The sequence below is a fragment of the Coenobita brevimanus genome, chromosome 70 (assembly GCF_032717465.1).
Source record: "Coenobita brevimanus isolate Jiangsu-jjx chromosome 70, ASM3271746v2, whole genome shotgun sequence".
NCBI classification, from domain to species: domain Eukaryota; kingdom Metazoa; phylum Arthropoda; class Malacostraca; order Decapoda; family Coenobitidae; genus Coenobita; species Coenobita brevimanus.
This window is the reverse complement of record NC_137023.1, coordinates 54362798-54385013: the sequence shown is the minus strand read 5'-3', so window position 1 is coordinate 54385013 and position 22216 is coordinate 54362798. Positions and strand designations below refer to the sequence as shown.

General features: G+C 41.9%; 1 protein-coding gene across 1 annotated transcript in view; it reads left to right on the top strand.

Annotated features, from left to right (window-relative positions):
• The window catches only part of LOC145406451 (uncharacterized), an 86116-nt gene extending 71582 nt beyond the window's left edge, over positions 1-14534 (top strand). The window contains exons 13-14 of the mRNA XM_080277607.1: positions 1383-1529; positions 13873-14534. Of these exons, the coding sequence (XP_080133733.1) occupies positions 1383-1529; positions 13873-14223 (498 nt within the window). The 3' untranslated portion in view covers positions 14224-14534. The remainder of the gene's footprint in view (positions 1-1382; positions 1530-13872) is intronic.
• Positions 14535-22216: the final 7682 nt, after the last annotated feature.

Sequence of the window (22216 nt, the reverse complement as noted above, 5' to 3'; positions counted from 1 at the left end):
ATAAACGAGTCACAATACCCAAAGAATCTTTAATGTTTCATTACTTAACACAATGAATTAGGTGAAGTTTAACCTCCTCATAAGAGAGAAAAAATCCACAGTTGGAGCACTTGTAATATGGAGTTGAAGTGGTTGCCATCTTCTTTGTTTACAAACAGGGGAGCGCGCCGACCGCTGGGGGAATTTGCCCAGGCGTTTCAAACTTTGCTGTGCCATAGGTATAGGTATTTTTTTTGGTTCTGGCACCTTGCCGTGTCACAGAAAACCGCGACCTGGAAGTCCGCGCCATAGGCGACTTGACTGTATGTGACGTGTTAGGGATGTAATGCTATATGGTAATGAGACCTGGGCAGTAAAGGAAGAGGATTTTTGTAGGCTCAGATGTATAGAAATAACAATGATTAGATGGATGTGAAGTGCATCCATAAATGTGAGTCCTGGAGGGGCCAGGTTTATGGTTGAAAAGTTAAGAGGGAAGATGGGACTAGAGTGTATTGGTGTTGTGATGAGGAAGGGCAGATTGAAATGGTTTGGGCTTGTGAAGAGGATGGAGGATGACAGCTGGGTACAGAAATTGAGAAGTGTGAATGTTAGGAGTAGGGTTGTAAGAGGCAGTTTAAAAAAGACCTAGGACAAGGTCATAGTGTGTGACCTCAGGGATAAGGGACTGAATAGGGAGGCTGCCAGAAATTGAGCAGCATTGAGAGCCGCCATTAGGTGACCAACTCCGACGCATGCAAGCATGTTGGAGCCTTTATAAATTATATAACTGAGCTGTTCATGCCAGTACCCCATTTAGTCCAGCAGCCACACTTCAGTGTCCCTGATTATATAGCATTTTTCATCCACATGTTTGTATGTGACTTTGTGGATGTCCATGTGTTGTGAAGGCAGCATTTAAGACTCTTGTAATGTACTGCTTAGATCTGGACAAGGTATTCCTGCATTCTAGCCCTGCTGTTAAAAAAAAAAAATCATATTTGTGTGTGTGTGTGTGTGTGTGTGTGTGTGTGTGTGTGTGTGTGTGTGTGTGTGTGTGTGTGTACATATGCATGCACATGTGCTTGTATGTACATGTGTTTGTTTGTACTTTTGCTTAACTTTGCATGCCCATATTTGTATGCATGTAGTCTTAATGCCAGTAACATCCATATATTTGTGTATTTTAAACTTCATTATGAGCTGTGAGAGATTGACTTTGTAAAAAAAATGTATTGATAAGGTTATTGAATTGTGTTATCCATCCATCTGTGGGTCAGAGACATTACTATACCTACAGTACAGTAGATGGGAAGGAAGATCATGATGATATTTTATAGCCATGGTTCATAGTTGAAATATTTCACAATCAGATATCATGACTAATTCTTTTGACTCTGTAGGTACATATTAGGAAGAAACACACACAGAAGAAGCCTGTGAAGACGATGGCACGTAAGCGACCAACAAAGAAAAAAGGTGGTGATGGCAGTGTTAGTCATACTGCTGAGGAGACAAGTGTAATGGCAGCACACATTAAGTGTTCACAGGTAAATCTCTTCATAGTTATAAATGAGTTATTTATAATCAACTGAAGTAGCTCTCCATTCTTACTCTTCATATTATTCATTGATGAGCTATACAATTTTAGTACTGCTGTACAGTACAGTGTCATTTCTTTGGACCTGGAAAATCTTTATTTTGGGAAGTGCAGCCAAAATCCTTATGTCTAAATTGCCTTAGCCCCTAAAGTACTAATAGGATCGATCGATCCTTTTCTAGAATTTCGCTAGATGCCGAATGTGATCGTTAGAGGAGCCTTTGTATAAAACTGTGGACACTAGGCTTCAGCCCGATTGTGATATATATCAATGCAAACCAATGAGAACTAAGTCCTGAGTAGGGAGGGGAGAGGATGCGGGCCCCTACCCATGGTGGGGGGGTGATTCCCCCACCGTCCTGTTGCCACCTTCCTCTACCCCACCACCTTTGTTCCCTATCCCCCTCCTTCACCTCTGACTGCCTCCTGCTCCCTCCCTCCCTCCCCCTCCCCCACCATCCTCCATCACACCACCATGGTTCCCCCCCTTTTCCCCCCTCCCTGCCTCCCTGGGAGGGTTATATCCCCCCTACTCACCCTCCACACCCCTGTAGTCCCTCTCTGCCTTTCCTCTTTGTCTTGTTGTGTCTATCTCCCACCTCTATACCCCCGTACCACCCCTCCTGGCCTGTCCCCACCCCATTCCCACCCCCTGTAGTATGCCATCCGCTTACCCCCCCCTTGCCTAGAGTATTATACGTCATTGTTACTATTCATGTTGCGTGTTTTCATTCAGTATCAGATTATTGTTTGTGTAATGGCATACACCAATGCACTAAACAGAGAATGTGTGTTTTTTCATGCTTTTTCATGAATTTCCATGTTTTTTGGATGTTTTTATTGGATGAATTGTGCATTTGTGTGTTCTTCTCTTATACCATTATCATTATTTTGCATGCTTTAGCTTTTTTGTCCCCTTGAAATTCTTACAGCTACTTGATTTGACAGCTCTGAGGGGAGGGGATTGGGGGGAAGGGGTAAGGGGAAAGGGGATGGTGCAGTGTGTGAGTAACACCAAGAAAAAGATTTTGCATGCTTTAGCACAATTTCTTTTTTATTTTGACAGCTACACAGCTATGAGAAAAGGAGATGGGGGGAGGGAAGGTGGGGAGGGGAGAAGTTTTGGGGGGAAGGGTGTTGGTAGTGAGTGAGGAACACCAACATAATTATTTTGCATGCTGTTTAAAAAAAAAAAAAAATGAGCTGGAAAATTCTGAAAGGGGGTAGGGGAGGAAGGGGGTAGCTCTAGCTTTTTTTTCCCCTTGAAATTCTTACAGCATCTTGATTTGACAGCTCTGGGGTGAGGGGGGGAAGGGGTGAGGGGAGAGGGGATGGTGGAGTGTGAGTAACACCAAGAAAAAGATTTTGCACACTTTGGCTCAGTTTCTTTTTTACTTTGACAGCTACACATCAATGAGGGAAAGGGATGGGGGGAGGGAAGGTGGGGAGGGGAGAAGTGTTGGGAGGGAAGGATGTTGGGAGTGAGTGAGGAACACTGACATAATTATTGTGCGTGCTAAAAAAAAAAAAATGAGCTGGAAAATTCTGAAGGGTGGGGGTTGGGGGGAAGGGGGAGGGGAGGAAGAGAGAGGGGATGATGGAAGTGGGGGAGGAAGGTAATGGGAGAGGAGGAATGAGGGTGGGATAGGTGGGAGCACATAGAAAACTGGAGTCACCCCGCCTGGAAGGGTAACTTTTTTCAACTTTGATGGGCCAGTTGGTCTAAAATGCTCTGGTTTGTGGCGTAAGGTGTGTAAATTCAAGCTCTAAACCTTGGGCATAAAACTTTTTACTTCTGTAGAGTTGAAAAATCGGCTCCATATACAGGTTTTCAGGGAAGTTCAGTCGATCAAATTTTGTATCCTAAGGGTTAAAAAAAAAAAAAGTGAACAAAGTCTGGAAGTTCCAGGCATATGTCTGGACACCAGAATGTTTGAGAAAGCCTTATACTGTATTCCTAACCTTTTTGGTGTTACAAATTGCAGCTCACACACAGTAAATAGTATAGTACATTCATCACTAAGCCAAAAATAATAGCCATAAGTTTAACTACAAAATCAGTGAGTTATCATATCTGCAACTTTGCACTGTCTAGTTACTTTGTTTTGGTCTTGCTTTATTCAGTTTGCCACCTTTGATGCACTTATTTTTTAAAGAGTCAATAAATGCTCTATATATGTGATAATTTCTGTGTAAGGCAGTACAGTATATTTTATGTAGTTTGTCACTACCCATCATCCATCATCCAATCCTACGTTGCCCCATGAGGACTGTAGGAGCCCAGGGCTAGGCAAGTTGGTCCTGACATTAAGATGAGAGTGACCACAGCCTCACTCATCCCTGAGTGACATTACATGAGCAATAAACCCCAACCACCCCTTGGATATAAACCTTCACTGGCTCAATCCGATTGGAGTGCCATAATTACCCACTAAACGACCAGGCACCAAAATTTGGTTATGTGGTTACCACCCAGCTTAGTAAATGGTTTCCTGGTGTACAGGAAACCATTTGTCTTGCCACTCAGTGTAGAGTCACCCACAGGCAGAAGGAAGAGGAAAGAATGAGGGAAAGAAAGACAGAAGAGGGAGCATAAAGTTTCCCATAGGCAGAAGGACAAGGAAAAAATGAAGGAAAGAAAGACAGAAGAGGATGGAAGGAAAGAAGGATGGAGGAGAGGAAAGGGCAGACACCCAATAGCAGCACTACATCGAGTGAGTGGATGGTGAGCGTCCCCACCTACCACACACCTAAGCTGTAAATAATACCCTTAGATATAAAAAAAAAATCATTAAATTGTTATCTTCATGAGATTATCATATTTGTACCTTTGTACTGTTTGATTGCTTTTGTTTGGTTGTGTTTTGTTTAATTTGCCACATGTGATGCACTGATATAAGATTCCTTTACAGCTTAATAGTTTTTGTGTAAGGTAGTATGTTTTATGTACGGTAATTCATTGCTTAACTGAAAACAGTATTATAGATTATCACCATTGTGCTGTCTAGTCACTTTGTTTTGGTTACTTAGTGCTTAATATGCCATGCATGACAGTCATTTTTTCAAAGCTATAATAATTTCTGAATAAGACATTGTATTTTGTAACTCAAAGCACAGCTGAAAAATCGTCAGGCTGAGGAAAATATGGAGCTTGAAGTTTATCTATCTATCTGTCTATTGTCAGATGCCTTAATCCATTATATGGGGTGGCCACAAACAAATCGCCTCCACGTCACCCTGTCCCCGCCATTTCACTGCCCTGCTCCCAATTCACACCCCCTCTCTCATATACCTTTTCACTCCATCCCTCCAACTTATCCTTAGCCGTCCCTCCCTCTCTCTCCCTCCACCTCACTCACATACTCTATCCTTGTAAGTGTCCCACTCTCCATCCTCTCCACAAGGCCAAACCACCTCAGTGTGTTTCTCCTAATGCTTCCTATCACATCCACATCCACACCACAACGCTTCTTCACATCCTCATTTGTCTTGAAGTAAACACTGATAAATGTACGGGCACTGTGCTTTGATGCTAATGAGACAGTGATGGAGGTGTTCTGTTGTGTCAGTGAGTAGTGCCATAATTTAATGGACACACAACTGAAGTATAGCTGTCATGTATGCAATTTATGCTAATGTGGCAGTGCTGCATATTGCTGATGCTGATGCAATATGCAGTGTAATGATTTACTACTTTTGAACTCAGAAGGTTCAGATTCCTTGAGGATCCAGACCAGCTCATCTCCCTATTAGTCCAGCAAATCATGGCTTTACTGTATTTATAAGAGTTTTTAATGGTTCTTTGTGTATTTGATTCCATATCCACTCAGTTGAGTAACCTTGACCTTGCCCTTGGCAATGAAATTACCATTTTGGGTGATTTTAACATACACAATGTTGAATGGCTATTGCATTCTGCCCGGACTGACGACGCTGGTCTAGAATGCGAGCTATTTGCGGAATCGTTTAATCTCACCCAGTTGGTAAAGCAACCAACCAGAATACCTGATAACCCTGACCATGGTGCCCGTCTCTTGGATTTGTTCTTGACAGGTGGTCCAGATCAATGCAGGATGGAGGTGCTGTCGCCACTTGGATCCTCTGACCACAATCTCATCAGGGCCTCATTGGTTGGCCCTCCTACACCTCCCCATTCCGAACCTGTCAGGGTGACCCGATGGCACTTTGACAGGGCAGACTGGGATGGATTTAGAAATTATCTTGCTGATGTTCCATGGCAGTCTTTCTTCTCTAGTGATCCCAATTCTACCCAGTCCCACATTTGTGACTTAATACTAGCTGGTATGGATTTATTCATACCAAGTCAACAATTCACTAAAAGATCAAACTCTCCAAAATGGTTTGATGGCAATTGTGCCAGAGCAACAGCCCAAAAGTCATTAGCATATAACTCTTACTTAAAATCAAAAACACCTGAATCACTCTCCCAATTTAAAATTGCTAGAAATCATGCAAAAGCTGTATTAAATCTATCCAAATCAAACTTTCTTCAAAAGCAAGCATCAAAACTACTTAACAACCCTAATGACAATAGAATATTCTGGTCAACTCTTAATTCTTTCAATAATAACTTTAACAAGTCATCTTCCATTCCCCCACTAAAATCTTCAGATGGCAATATTACAAATGACCCACGTGGGAAAGCAGATATCTTTGCTAGTACCTTTGCAAGAAACTCTACCATAGATGATACCAGCCAGAATGTCTCAGTACTGGAACTTGATTCTCCCGAAGTTGCCCCACTTGGGGTGCAGACAAGATTTGTAAAATCCATCCTAGACAATTTACCTACCAACAAAGCTCCAGGTCCAGATGGAATTCCGCCAATTGTTTTGAAGAAGTGTTCCCCTGAACTTGCCTCTGTCCTGGCTAAATTGTTCAGACTGTGCATGCGTGCTTCTTTGTTCCCAAATTCATGGAAGGAAGCCGATGTCCACCCAGTTCTGAGGAGGGGAGGTTCGTCTGGCCCCTCCAATTACAGACCAATAGCTGTCACATCTTCTCTTGGTAAGGTGTTTGAAACTTTAGTTGGTAAGCATATTGTTAAGCATCTTGAGTCCAACAACTTGATTGGTGATGGACAGTGCGGTTTTCGCCACGAAAGATCCACCATTGACATACTCAATCTCTTAACTCATACCATCCATCAATCAGTTGATCTTTTTGGAGAGACTCATGCAGTAGCTCTTGATATCTCTGAAGCTTTCGACAGAGTGTGGCACCGTTCCTTGCTGTCCAAACTCCCTTGCTATGGACTAACGTCTTTTGTTCCTTTGATTTCTTCTTATCTTAGTGACAGGGGAATAAGAGTGGGAGTAGATGATGTGTATTCGAATTTCCACTCAATTAACACCGGCGTGCCGCAGGGATCAGTTCTGGCGCCAACCCTGTTTCTGGTTCATATTGATGATCTCTTGTCTGTCACTCACAATCCCATTCACTCATATGCAGATGACTCAACACTACATAGTTCATTCACACTCAGACATCCATTTACAAAGTCTAATATCTCTACCTCTCAACTCAATACAGCCATCTCCATAAATGAAGATCTATCTACAATCAGTGAATGGGGACAAAACAACCTTGTCTCTTTTAATGCTAGTAAAACTAAATATATACAGTTTACCAATAGACAGATATTGCCAGACTCGTACATTACCTTCAGTGCTACTAATATTCCCATCTCCAAAAGTATTGAAATTCTTGGTGTCTCACTTAACAGTGCCCTCAGCTGGACCTCTCATGTCAGATCACTTGCTAAAACCGCCTCAAAGAAACTTGGATTATTGTACAGAGTCCGTAACTTCTTCGCCGATGAGCAGTTAGCTATAATTTATAAGAGTCATGTGCGCTCTCAGCTTGAATATTGCTCACCCTTGTGGAATGGTTGTGGAGAGGTTGCATTAAGGCAACTAGACAAAATTCAGAATAAAGCTGTTAGAATCATTAACAACCCTGCCATTACATATAAACTACCTCCCCTGCAAGTAAGAAGGAATGTTGCCTCCCTTGCATTATTTTACAGATATTTTTTTGGCAAATGCTCAGACGAAGTTGCGTCCATGGTGCCACCTCTCCATGCCTTCCCTCGTGCTACACGGGCATCTGGTGGCGCTCATGACTGGAGTGTCACTCAACCATATTGCAGAACTTCTGCCTATCAGAATTCTTTCATTCCCCGAACTGCATCTCTCTGGAACTCGCTTCCCCAGAGTTGTTTTCCTCCAAATTTCAACCTACAACTCTTCAAGTCTAACTGTTACAGATATTTTATGAACAGAGGACACCAGTAATCTGGTGTATGGATTATTTTTTTTTCTCCATTTGTTTTTCCTTCCTCCGTTCTGTTATTAAAAAAAAAAAAAAAAAAAAAAAAAAAAACTATTTAAACTATTTGCGTATTTTTGGTAGATAAGGGTATTAATAATCCACTCACTCAGTGAACTGTTACTTGAATGTGACGTCACACTGAATGACATGCCAAATGGTTTATGTATACATAACCCAGGAAACCACTTACCTGTTACAGCAAACTCTCAATTATCCATTGTAATTCAGCCAAGCCCAACATCAGTTAAGGCAAAATGCTGGATATTGCATATCTGGCACAACATTCAGCTTTAAACCGGATATTGTGAGTCTGTCTATCTCAACCCAATATTCTAAAAACTTTGCCATGAGTAAAAGATGAAGACTAAGCATATAAAAACACCACAGTAGTGATACAGTACAGCGGTGTACATAGTGTACTGTTGTATGTACTCACCAAGTGTTGGCATCGATGGGGAGAAACAGCACTATCGGTTCGCAGTCGTAAACAGTGCAGTGCGCAGCCATTAGCTGTGCAATACAATACAGTACAGTAGCTTGAACATAGGATGCCACAGTGTTCAGAGCACCAGGGTTTTGCTACCACATTGTCAGAAGAGCGGGAGCGCACAGACACATCTTGACTCTACGACATCCACAGGTAAGAATGAGAACGCGGGGGCATTTTTGGTGGGCTAGACAAGCCACACCTACGACAGATTCTGATTGGCTGGTGCATAGTGGTCCTTTTCATTGGCCCCCGAGTTTCACGATTTCCTCTGGTGCTGGTTGGCTACCGTATACGAAGTGGTTGAGATCCCTCAACACTGCACAGTACACTCAGCCCCCTGCTATCGCGCCTAATTGGTCACAGGAAACGCACGTGATAGCTGAATATGGTAGTTGTGAAGGAAGAGGATGGAGGAATAGCATCAGTAGCACTGAGAGTTAAGATAAGATTAAAGTACAGGAGCAGATGTAAGTAAAATAGGGAGGCAGTACCTAAGCCATGGCTGTAGAAAAGAAAGGGATAAAGGTTGTTGGAGAGATTAGTGGCTGGGTGCTATAAAGAATGTAAAGAGCTTAAGGTAGAAAGATAGTTTCACTTAGCATTTATGGTTATTTTGGAAAGATGAAAGGCAGATATAGCGTGAATCTGTCCTGAAATAGAAACTGCATATGATTTGGAGATTGGTTGACAGTGATAACTAAGACCACCATGTTCCTGTCAATAGTATTTAAGCAAGAATGCTTTTCCAAGGCATTTTGATATTGGTCAGAGAGGGGAATGTATGAATCCATGAACAGTAAACTCTCAGTAATCTGGAATAATTCAGCCAAACCCAATGCCAGTTAAAGTAAAATGTCGGATATTGCATGGTACTCCCCATCGGCTCAGTATTTGATGTTGAACCGGATATTGCGTTTCTGTCCGTCTCAAACCTTTATCCTAAAAACTTTACCATGAGTAAAAGATGAAAATTTAGCATAAAATACAATAAAGTAATACTTCAATACAGCAGTACAGCGCTGATTGGCTACTGTTTACGAGCCAGTTGATACACCTGAACGCCGCATATTGCATAGAACCACCGTTTACATCCTGTTTTGGTGCCAGATATTGCATAATTTCACCAGATATTGCTTTAAGAGATCCGAGCCAGCAGCACTGGATACAGGTATATCCCAATATACGATAGCCCTAGATGTGATACCCCGGCTTAGCGATGGGGGTAGAAATACCACCATACCCTGCCTAACAATGGCCAAACCCTGGTTTAACCCTTATCTGCCTGTTGACGTGTATGCACGACAGGATTTAGGGCGCGCTGGGCCGCCGGTTGCTTTGTTATACCGCACTCACCTTCCCACCACTGTTTGAGAGCAGGACCGTTTTCTGTGATACATACTGGGTAGGTAGGACCCACAGGTACCCAGTGGTTGCGCTGTTCAGTCTGTACTCGGCAGTGGTAGCGAGAGGAGCTATGTCATCTTCCTCAACGTTGTCCAATTCCATTCCACCGCGTGAAGGGCCAATTGCCTGATCGATCCCCACTAAAGTCATGCCCTTTGTGCCAGGGAAAGGGCTTAGTGATAGTGCCATAGGATGTGCCCCAGACGAAACTGTGTCATCTCGAACACTGAGTGAGAGTACGTCGTCAGAGGGCAAACAAAGCTACCACGTGGAGAGCGAGTTCTCTTGTCCTCCATCCCCTGCTCGCTCTCTGACGCCAGAGAGGGCTCTCTTACTTCTACAGGGGGAAGGGAGAGCCTACGACAGCGATGATTTTGCTGATGAGGAAGCGGTAGATGACCCAGGATATCGGGAAAGTGGCCGTGGACCTGGCGGACATCTGCAGAAAAAACACCGCAGAGCCATTTCCCCCACACTCTCTCCACGTGCGCGCTATCGTATCTCTCTCCACCGCTCCCCCACACCTCAGCCTACCACTTCAAGGGCAGAATCACCTCAGCCATGCCCTTCAGGAGTTGTATTGCCTAGGCGGGAGCCACATGGTGATACGCAGCGCCGAGCGTCTTCGAAGGAAAGTTCTGCGTCAGATGAGTCATCACCTGCTTACTCCCCCACCTCTCCCTCTCCTCCCCCCTGCCCGTGGCCGTGCACGTGGTCGTCCGCGAGTGATTGGAAAATGCAGTGCAACTGCCAGACGGCCTGCTCTACCACGTGTGGGTAGAGCAGATACATTTGTGTGGGAGGATGGTCCCAGCTTTGAGCCATCTGTGCTGGCATTTGATGAGGAGGGTGCAGGTGTGCAGGAGGATGCACTTCCCCCCAGGCCTTGGACTATTAGTAGTCTGTTCAAGGCATTATTCACGACTGCAATTATGCAGTACTGTACCTGGTTGATGAAATTAATTTCCACAAGGCCATGTGCGTGTGTTGGCTGGACGTACCTTCTAGCAAGAACACGCACATGCGTGAATGGATACCTGTAGAGGTGGGGGAGATGTTTGTGTGGCTCGCCCTGACTATGCTGATGGCGCACGTAAAAAAACACGTGCTTCACGACTATTGGTCGGTGGATGAACTCGTTGGCGCACCTGTCTTCAGAAAATACATGGCCCCTGACAGGTACCTGGCAATCCTGAGGTTCCTACAAGTCTCTACATTTCAATCAAAATTACGGGCCTGCACCGAACGACAGGTTATGGAAAATAAGACCAATCCTGACAATGCTGAAAGAGTCATTCTCCAGGGTTTTCTGTCCGTTCCAGAAAGTGGTTATTGATGAGTCGCTGGTGTTATTCAGGGGCAGGCTTGCATTTATTCAGTATGTGCCATCAACGCATCACAGGTTTGGCCTGAAATTCTTTGTGCTTTGTGACTGTAAAACTGGATATGTGCTGGATGTAATAGTTTATTCGGCGACAGATGTTGATCCCCATGGATTCTCTGCATCAGTAGTGAAAGTGCTGATGGAAAGGTATTTCAACAGGCACCACATTCTGTACACCAATAATTATTACACAGCCCCGGCGTTGACAAAGTATTTGCTTGACCATGGTGCTGGGTCCTGTGGAACTGTTAGGGCCAACAGAAAGAATTTCCCAGTATTTCCGGCAAATACTGAGAAAGGAGCCCTTCTGACAAAGAAATGTGGGAACATGTTAGCCCTTCTCTGGCATGATAAGAGACGGGTTAACATGTTGTCTATAGTTCATAAGGGTGTGCTGGAGGAAACGGGTAAAACAGACTACAGGACCAGGGAACCCGTGGTAAAGCCAGGTGCAGTCAATGATTACAATATCAACATGCGGCTGGTTGATAAATCGGACATGCAAATTGGTGAGGTCGATTCCCTACATAAGTCCTGCAGGTGGTACAAGAAGGTGTTCTTACACCTTCTTGATATCGACGTCCTCAACAGTTTCATACTGTTCAAGGAGCTTGTAAGGAAACCTCTCTCTTTACGAGAGTTTGAGAGAGAGCTTGCATGCGAGCTCCTTGAGCAATATTCAACTGCTCAGGTGACAGGTGCTAGGCGGGGGACAGCGGCTCCAGCTGACAGGCTCAGCTGTGCTGAGTTTTTCCGTCGGCACAAGATTGTGGAGATCGGGAGAACAGCAGCAGGTCGTCTGGCATACAGGCGGTGCCACATCTGCCGCACAACCAAACGCTGTCCTCCAGCACTAAAAGAGACCTCGTACCAATGTGCAGAATGCAAGGTCCCCCGATGCCCCAAATGCTTCTCAGAGTATCACTCCGAGCGTGAGTACTGAGCAGGTGTGTGGGGAAGTGTAAATAATGTATGGTAATGCACAAATTTGTGTATTTTCATAAATGAGTGAAAAGTGTGATAGTATGAGTGAAGTATAGTAAGTGCTAAGATGTAAGTCATTTATAATAAGTTCAACAAGTGCAAATAAGTGATTTATAGTAAGTGCAATACAGAAATTGATACTGTGTATTGGATATTGGTTTGAAAATTATTGGAAATACTTTGCTTTTGCCTACGTGTTACCTGAAAGAAAACCACTTGTGAGCGGGCCACAAAGAAAAATACCTGCTTGGCTCTACCTAAATTATTTCATTCATTACTCAGGGAGATTGCGCCAAATATGAGTATCAGTGTATCTGTGATGTGATGTACAAATAATGTCAGTTGTGTGAAACATTTCTATGATTATCACTATAATCTTCAATAGTACAAAGCAGTATGATTTACAATACAAATAATTACCTCTTACTCTGCGATAATGCGTGAAAGAGCAACAACATTTACTTGTCAAAGTGTAATTATGTGCAATGGTGATGTACAGTGCAGTTCTAAGTGTCATGGTAAAGGAGAAATATGATTATTTACGGAAGAAGTGAGAACAGAAAAACGAGGTAAAGGAGAAATATTCCTTACGGAAGAAGTGAGTACAGAAAAACAATGAGATATTTCCTTTCCCACATACCTACGGGGCAGAGAGACATTATGGAGCAGGCGGTAAATCCTTGGGTGAGCCACACGAACCGGGTGATGACTCATTCTCACAGCGGTGAGTAAGGAGTAGTGGAATCTTCCACATTCCTTCGAAGGACGCACGGGCAGTGTTACAATCACCACTCCAGGCAGTGCTGCCAACGCTAGCCAGCTGGGCCAAGGCCGCAGCCAGTGGCGCGCTCTCGGAGCAGCGCGCCAAAACATGAAATACCACTCATCTTCAGCTCATCCTTACTCATCGACGGGATCACCTAGAGACCTCGAGATACCATCATTGGAAAGAGGAAGAGTTGGTGAGTCTTATGAACTTTTATTTGAATCTCTAGCTATTATAGTTTGTCAGATATGAGGGTTTGAAGTAAGGGTATTTTTTCCAAAATCTCGGAAATCGCCCGTAGGGAGGTGTGTGCCGCAGCCGGGAACCCCCTGGCGGCTAAGGGTTAACAATGGGTTTAGATTTTTTTACCGATTTGGAGGATATTTTAGACTTAAATTTTGTGTTTAGGGTGATTTATAAAGTGTAGACTCATATTAATGTGTTTTAGTCATAACTAGGGTGAACATTGTCATTTTGGGGTACAGTTTACTAAGTTTGATTTTTTCTAGACCTATATTTGACAATTTTCAGATTTTATTTTTGGGTTATAAACTGCTTTTAGGCTTAGTTTAGCTACTTATAAAGCTATTTGGGGCTTTAGGTGAGCTAGAAACTTGTTTTTGGACTCATTTGGGTGGGTTTAGGACTTGGTTGGGGGGAAACCCAAGGCTCAAAAATGCATCCCTATATTTTACATGTTAAATCAACCTTGATGTACAATACCCCACATAGCGATGGGTTTTTACTTAACCAGTTGCATCGTTAAACCACCGTATACCAGTATTGCATTTGGCTGGATAGTGCGATGACTGATAATTGAGAGTTTACTGTATATGTAATCTGCCTTACTGAATATGTATCTTTTACTGTAAAGTACTTGCATTTATAAATAACTGTTGTTGGTTTTACAGGCTGACTTATTTTCGGATTTGGAGAACACGAACATATCCCTCCAGCCACAACTTCCTGGGACGCCTCCACCCACCACCTTATCTGAGTATCCTGCCAGTCCCACCTACACCTTCCCTGCACAAGCTGCCCCGGACGACCCCCTCATGATGGTACCTGATATGAGTGCTGTCACTGAGGGCTTCGCTCACCTCCCACAAGCCTATGAGGGCAGTTACCACAGTCCTCAGTACCAGACTTCACCATCACACTTTGCTGCCCTCTCACCCACCCACACTGCCCTTTCCTATGCAAATGGACACCACCAAGAAGAAAGTCCTTTGAATTTTGCTGCATATATGAAATATGATTAAACTGGCATGGTAATACTCACACTTTCAGGAGGTGCACTACAAAAGTTCACAATATATTTGTTTCCTTTGTAAAGACTCCAGTATGCTTATGTGCATCAGCTTTGGTCACGTAAAGTTGGCTTTCCAAGCTGCTAAGTCTCTAGCAGCCTTTCTGTTCAGTTCATTATCCCTTAGATCGCACTGTATGACCTCATTCCAAGCCTTTTTCAGTCTGCGTCTCGCAGTTGTACCCTCAACACTTGTACCTTTCACCCTTCTACCCAGTTGTCATCTTCCATCCTCTCCACACAGAGAGAATCGAAGTTTGCTTGGCTCCACTGAAATTTATATAGAGATCAGTTTGCTACTGTTCATATTTTGTGGCACATTTTTAAGAAGTTTTTTATTCTGTCCTTTCAAAAGTGTTACTTTCATAATATATAAAACTATGGCAAAATGAGTTTTTCTTTTATAATTATCAGCCTGGCTAATTCCCAAATATATACAGATCATGGAGTTGCCAGACAGTGCTAGATCTAATAATACTGTACCAAGAATGTTTACTGATGTTGCCCCCCTCCCCTCCGTTTTTTAGTTTGATGGTTTGAAGTACCACAGAAAATTCATTTCCATGGTTTGTAAAGTTTTCATTAGTGCCAAATAATTCTGTGGTAGAAGAATGTTAAATCACTGTTGCAGTACTTCAGCTTACAGTGGGGCACCAATTTTCGTGCCTAATTGGGTCCAAAAATAATGCGCGAAAGTGGAATTAGCGAAAATTGGGGCATTGTCTTTATGGCAAAAAGGCTAATTGGTTCCCGGTTATCCTAAAGTAACATCAGATTTTCATTTTCACTTGCAATACAGTACATGAAATCACTATTGTACATTGCATTGTGAGATACAAACAATAAAAACTGTACAGTACACATTATATGAGGAGAAACATACCACAGAGACCAGGTTGAGGTGTTTAATGGATGTTGGGGGTAAGTATCCGAGGCGCGTGGCGGGCTTATTTAGCCACGCCAGACGTATTGGCGCCACCTCTTGCTGCCTCGCTACCACCATGCTGTTTCCTCATACTACGCATTCGATTCTGGGGTGTTAAATATACGGCAGATTTCACTGTTTTTTGCGCCCTTGTCCATGTGTTCAACTATCTTCCTTTTCATTTCATTATTATACTGCCGTTTCTTCACTCCAACACGATACTCTCTTTTTAGCCTTGGCCTTTCCTCCCGACTTTGAATGTCCCGGCCACTTTTTATCACCACCACTGCCTCCCGGCCCTCCCCCCACACCACCAGGCTCTCCCCCCACACCACCAGGCCCTTTCCCCACACTACCAGGTATAGTAGAGGCCATTGAACAGTGAGAATCCAACACAATGGAGCTAGCACGCTCGTACACAATGGCGGGAATGGGTGGACAGAGTGTTGACATGACGTCATTCAAGATGGCGGTGGGTTGCAGGCGGGCGGTGCAGGAAATTCAAAGTTCAAAATATTGTCCCAAACCCAAAATTTGTGTGCAAAAATCGATTTTTTTCAAGCGAAAGTGGAAGTTAGGGAATATTTGGTGCATGCCGCGAAAGTGGATTCCGCGAATCCTGCTGTAGCGAAAGTTGGTGCACTACTGTACATGCACCATTTACATGTGATCAGACTCATCTCCATTTCATTTATGAAAATGTCCAGTATACTAACACTTCCTCATTCAGTTTGTATTATGGTAAGGTAACGTTTCATACATTGGACAGATTATGTAAAATTACTAAATTTCCTGGCAAAGCTGATGATAATCACACTCTGACCAGTTTCCTCTCTTCACCTATGTTTCCCATAATCTCCCTCTAGTTGGACCATTTGTGAATCACAAGAGCTATATAGAAGGTTCAGTGATAAGAAACAGGGAAGTGAGCATGGAAGTGAAAAAGTTACTACATGACAGTATTGTGATACCAACTCTAACGTACGGAAGTGAAGCTTGGACATTGTTGGAAGGACACAAGTCAAGAGTGAGAGCAGTGGAAATGAGTTATTTAAGAGGAGCCTGTGGAGTCACGTGGAGAGACAGGCTGACAAATGAGGATATAAAGGAACGTTGTGGTGTGGATGTGGATGTGATAGGAAGCGTTATGAGGAACACACTGAGGTGGTTTGGCCATGTGGAGAGGATGGAGGGTGAAAGACTGACGAAGAGAGTGTATATGAGTGAGGTGGAGGGGGAGAGAGGGAGGGGGAGGCCGAGGATGAGATGGAGGGATGGGGTGGAGAGGTATATGAGAGAGGGGGGTGTGAGTTGGGAGCAGGGCAGTGAAATGGCGGGGGACAGGGCGACTTGGAGGCGATTTGTTTGTGGCCACCCCAAACGGGATTGAGGCGTCTGGCAATAGATAGATAGGAACGTAATTAAACTCAAATGTGACACAAACAACCAGTAATAAATCCAGGAAAGCATCAGTAACTGAAGAACAGCCAAAAGTGATTTGTCAAGAATACAACTGAGCACTTATTTCTTACTTAAACTTTAAAATACAGAATCATCAATATGTAGAAATGAAAATTTAAATCTTGAATAATTCAAATTAAGAAAAACTACTATAATTAAAACATTTTGTGTATCAGCTTGTCTTCCATCACAGCAGATGGTGAGGTATACCTGTATTTTGTGACAAATATGAAGTTATCTAGCACCCAGGCAGAACGACCTTCTCACAAAAATGGCACCATGTCACCCGACCAGTCAGTGAGCTGCTGAAAATATTGGCTGCCCAGTCTTTCACTTTTGTAGGGTCTCTGCAGAACACTATGGAGTACCACAAGAGCCACCTAGCCCTCCTAATATTCACCCATCAGAGGTATCTGTAAAGAAAGATGATTAACCCCTAAGTGGCCACCAGCATTGAACAACAGTTTACCGAAGCATCGCCTGCGGCGTCAATGTAAAAAACTGAGGACAGTTTTGGGAAGTGAACAAAGATCTAGGAGATGTTGACATAGACCTACTGTAGCTTCCAAACTGTTCAGATGGTCAGTACATCTTGTGAATCAGTCATGAGTGGATGTCCGTCTTTTGCTTCCCTCAAGTGTTAGTGTAAGTGAGAATAATTAGAAAGCATGAAAGCCAAGAAAAGAACGAAGCTGGGTCTCCCAGACAGTGACTGCTTATCAGTGTTTGCCTTTGACAAGGGAAGGGAGGGGAGAAGGACAACCATCCCTCGCATTCCCTTGCTCATCCCACTCTACAGTCCCCAACCTGGCAGTGTAAAAGGTAAGTTGTTTTTTTTTCCTTTACTCATTTTGTTTGTCATAATTTCTTTTATTATACTGTTTTCCTTTTTCTGTGTGTGTGTGTGTGTGTGTGTGTGTGTGTGTGTGTGTGTGTGTGTGTGTGTGTGTGTGTGTGTGTGTATTTACCTATTTGTATTTACCCATTTGTAGTATACAGGAATTGAGCGATGCTCGTGTTGTCCTGTCTCCATATCCACATTTATCTAGTTTACTTTTACACACATGAATGTTTTTCTCCTGTACCACCTTTTTGTCTAAGTCATTCCAAATACTTATGTATTTACCCAATATACCTAATTGAGATACACACGGTGTGCTATGCTCGTGGGTTCCCATCGCTGTTTCTCAGTAAGTCAAATTTAGCTTTGAACTCGTTTAAGTTTTTAGACTGGATGATCTCTTTGTCCAGACTATTCCATAAATCTATACTTCTGTAAGGAAAGCTATATTTCTTGATATCCTTCAAGCAGCTTGACTTTTTCAATTTCATTCCGTGTCCTCTTGTTGCTTTCTTATCCCATAAAAACAGATCTTCTCGGTAAATTTTATCTACTCCCACCATGGTCCTGAACACTGCAATCATGTCTCCCCTCTTTCTCCTTTCCTCTAAGGAAGGCAAATCCAGCTTTTCCAGCCTCTCTCTGTATGACAGATCTGCCAGACTGGGGACCATTTTGGTTGCTGTTCTTTGTATTCTCTCATTCTTGTTTATATCTTTCTTTTTGTGTGGGGACCACACTACCGCTGCATATTCTAACCTGGGGCAGATCATGGCCACTATCAATTTTTTCATCATCTCATCCATATAATGAAATGCTACTCTTATATTAGTCAGGAGTTTACAAGTCTCTCTATCTTATTAATGTGCTTTTCAGGTGACAAACTATCTTGGACCAGCACTCCTAAGTCTTTCTCTTCTCTCATTTTAGTGATTAATTCATTACCCAACAAATAATTCATTGATGGCCTCCCGGCACTTTTACCCATTTCCAATATTTTACATTTCTTTACATTAAATTTCATTTCCCACTTCCGGCTTCAATCATGTATCCTATCCAGATCCTCCTGCAGCATTCTACAATCCTCCTCAACCTCTACCTTCCTCAAGATCTTTACATCATCAGCAAACAGACTTGCATAACTGTTCACTCTATCTACCATATCATTTACGTAAATCAGGAACATTACTGGCACCAACACCGAGCCTTGGGGGACTCCACTTGTTACTTCCCTCCATCCAGACATCCTATCCTTTATTACTGTCCTCATTTGTCTGTCTCTCATCCATTCCAGGAGTTTCCCCTTCAGTCCTCCTATATATTCTAGTTTCCACATTAATCTCTTACGAGGTACCTTGTGTGTGTGTGTGTGTGTGTGTGTGTGTGTGTGTGTGTGTGTGTGTGTGTGTGTGTGTGTGTGTGTGTGTGTGTGCTTACCTAGTTGTATCCTTACAGGAATGAGTCAGGCTTGTACTGTCCCATGTATTAAATCATTTTTATCATGCATATCCTTAAATTTGTGAATAGTTTTGGCACACTATTTCATTTGGTAGTGCATTCCACTGATCAGTTGCCCTATTTGGGAAACTGAATTTCCTTATGTCTTTATCAACTCTCTTTTTATGTAGTTTTTTTTGCAGTGTCCTCTTGCTGATGCTTCCCCATAAGTTATTTATTTATATATATATATATATATATATATATATATATATATATATATATATATATATATATATACTGTATATATATATATATATATATATATATATATATATATATATATATATATATATATATATATTGTATATATATATATATATATATATATATATATATATATATATACTGTATATATATATATATATATATATATATATATATATATATATATATATATATTCATTTATGTCTGTTTTGTCTTTTCCTGAGATGCATTTATATAGCATAATCATGTCTCTTTTCCTTCTCTACTGTAGTGTTGGTAGATTCATTTTTTCTAGTCTTTCTTTGTAGCTTAGATCCCGTAAGCTTGGTACCCATCTTGTAGCTGCCCTTTGTACTTTTTCAGTCTTATCTATGTGTATTTTAAGAAAAGGATTCCAGACTACTGATGCATACTCTAGGGTTTGTCTGATGAATGATGTTATTATCTTTCTCAGCATGTCTTCATTTATATACGTGAATGCTATTCTCATATTAGCAAGTAGTTTATAGTAGTAGTAGTAATTTATTGACAAAAGTACAAAGCACATAACAAAACAAAATACAAGAATTGTCCAACATGAATATTAAATAAAAATTTCCTTAATACTAAAGGGCAAAATAATTCGCTAAATATAAAGGCTGCTAATATTATAATAAGTAAACACAAAACTAGAACCTCTTTGGTATATAATAATATGTAAAGGACTCTTGTTCTCGACATTATAAAGACTTAAGCATATACCCTAAGTACAGCATGCACATAGTCACAAACTTCACTCAGATGAGTTTCTTCACCAAAAGTTTATTAACATTATTAAATGACAACTCTGGGTAGTTATTCCTGCAGTGTGCAGTCAATGGACAGTCTATAAGTACGTGTCGTTCTGTTTGTACGTGTGCACCATCACATATATGAATATTTTGGCTGAATGTCAGTTTGGATTCAGAAGTGGAAGGTCATGTGTTTCAAACTTGTTGAGCTTTTACTCAAGAGCGATTGATGTGGTACAGGAGAGAGATGGTTGGGTGGATTGTGTGTACTTAGACTCAGAGAAGGCCTTTGACAAGGTACCTCATAAGAGACTAATGTGGAAACTAGAATATATAGGAGGACTAAAGGGGAAACTTCTGGAATGGATGAGAGACTTTTTGAGAGACAGACAAATGAGGACAGTAATAAAGGAAAAGATGTCTGGATGGAGGGAAGTAACAAGTGGAGTCCCTCAAGGCTCAGTGTTGGCGCCAGTAATGTTCCTGATTTACGTAAATGATATGGTAGATGGAGTGAACAGTTATGCAAGTCTTTTTGCTGATGATGTAAAGATCTTGAGGAAGATAGAGGTTGAGGAGGATTGTAAAATACTGCAGGAGGATTTGGATAGGATACACAATTGGAGCCGGACGTGGGAAATGAAATTTAATGTAAAGAAATGTAAAATATTGGAAATGGGTAAAAGTACCAGGAGACAATCACTGAATTATTTTTTGGGTAATGAATTAATCACAAAAAGGAGAGAAGAGAAAGATTTAGGAGTGCTGGTCCAAGATAGTTTGTCACCAGAAAAGCACATTAACAAGAGAGTTGGAGAGACTTATAAACTTTTGACTAACATAAGAGTAGCATTTCATTATATGGATGAGGAAATGATGAAAAAATTGATAGTGGCCATGATCCGCCCCAGGTTAGAATATGCAGCGGTAGTGTGGTCCCCACACAAAAAGAAAGATATAAACAAGATTGAGAGAATACAAAGAACAGCAACCAAGATGGTCCCCAGTCTGACAGACCTGTCATACAGAGAGAGGCTGGAAAAACTGGATTTGCCTTCGTTAGAGGAAAGGAGAAAGAGGGGAGACATGATTGCGGTGTTCAGGACCATGGTGGGAGTAGATAAAATTGACAAAGAAAATCTGTTTGTATGGGATAAGAGAGCAACAAGAGGACATGGAATGAAATTTAAAAAGTCAAGCTGCTTGAAGGATATCAAGAAATATAGCTTTCCTTACAGAAGTATAGACTTATGGAATAGCCTGGACAAAGAGATCGTCCAGTCTTAAAACTTAAACGAGTTTAAAGTTAAATTCGACTTATTGAGAAACAGCGACGGAAACCCACGAGCATAGTACATTCCGTGTATATCACAATTAGGTATATTAGGTAAATACTTAAATATTTGGAACGACTTAGACAAAGAGGTGGTGCATGAGAAAAACATTCATGTGTGTAAAGGTAGACTTGATAAATGTGGATATGGAGACAGGACAACACGAGCATTGCTCAATTCCTGTATACTACAAATAGGTAAATAGGTAAATACACTGACAAACATGCTGTTCAACGGGTGTGCGACTCTACCTTCCAACTTCTACTCGGAGATTATGTGACATGAGGCGCATTCTGGTAAATGATTCACGTTTATAGTCTGGTATAAACTCCTTAGTTACGTACACTGGATGAACTGTCATGGATGGATTCATGTCTGTAATGTAAGTAGTCAGTTTGGTTGCTCCTGCTTTTTCTTGCACATACCTCATAATGTTTTCTAGACGATTATCATTTCCGTTCCACATTGCTGATGCTTCCATAAATCGATACCCAGGTGTGTTTGCTTCTCTACACATACTGTATACAAAGTGAAATGGTTTCTCTATGTCTACCTGATTTCTCTGTGATTGCATGAATCTATAATTCCTTTCTGCTAATACGTCTCGTAATGGAGGGATAACTGCTTCTATCATGCACAGATGTATACTAGTGTTTGTAGGCACTCCTAACAAACATCTAACAAGTTTATTGTATTGCTTCTCGATTACTTTTATCCTATTTGTGAACCATGATTCTGAGCTGTATAATAGTGCACTCGTTACTGCGGCATCAAATACCATTCTAAGTAAATGGCATCGACGTGTTACTGGCACAATATAGAGAACTTGTTCGCAATTGCTTCACTCGCTGTTTTGTAGTGACATAACAGTGTTCATATTGGCTGAATCATTAAACCACGCGCCCAAGTA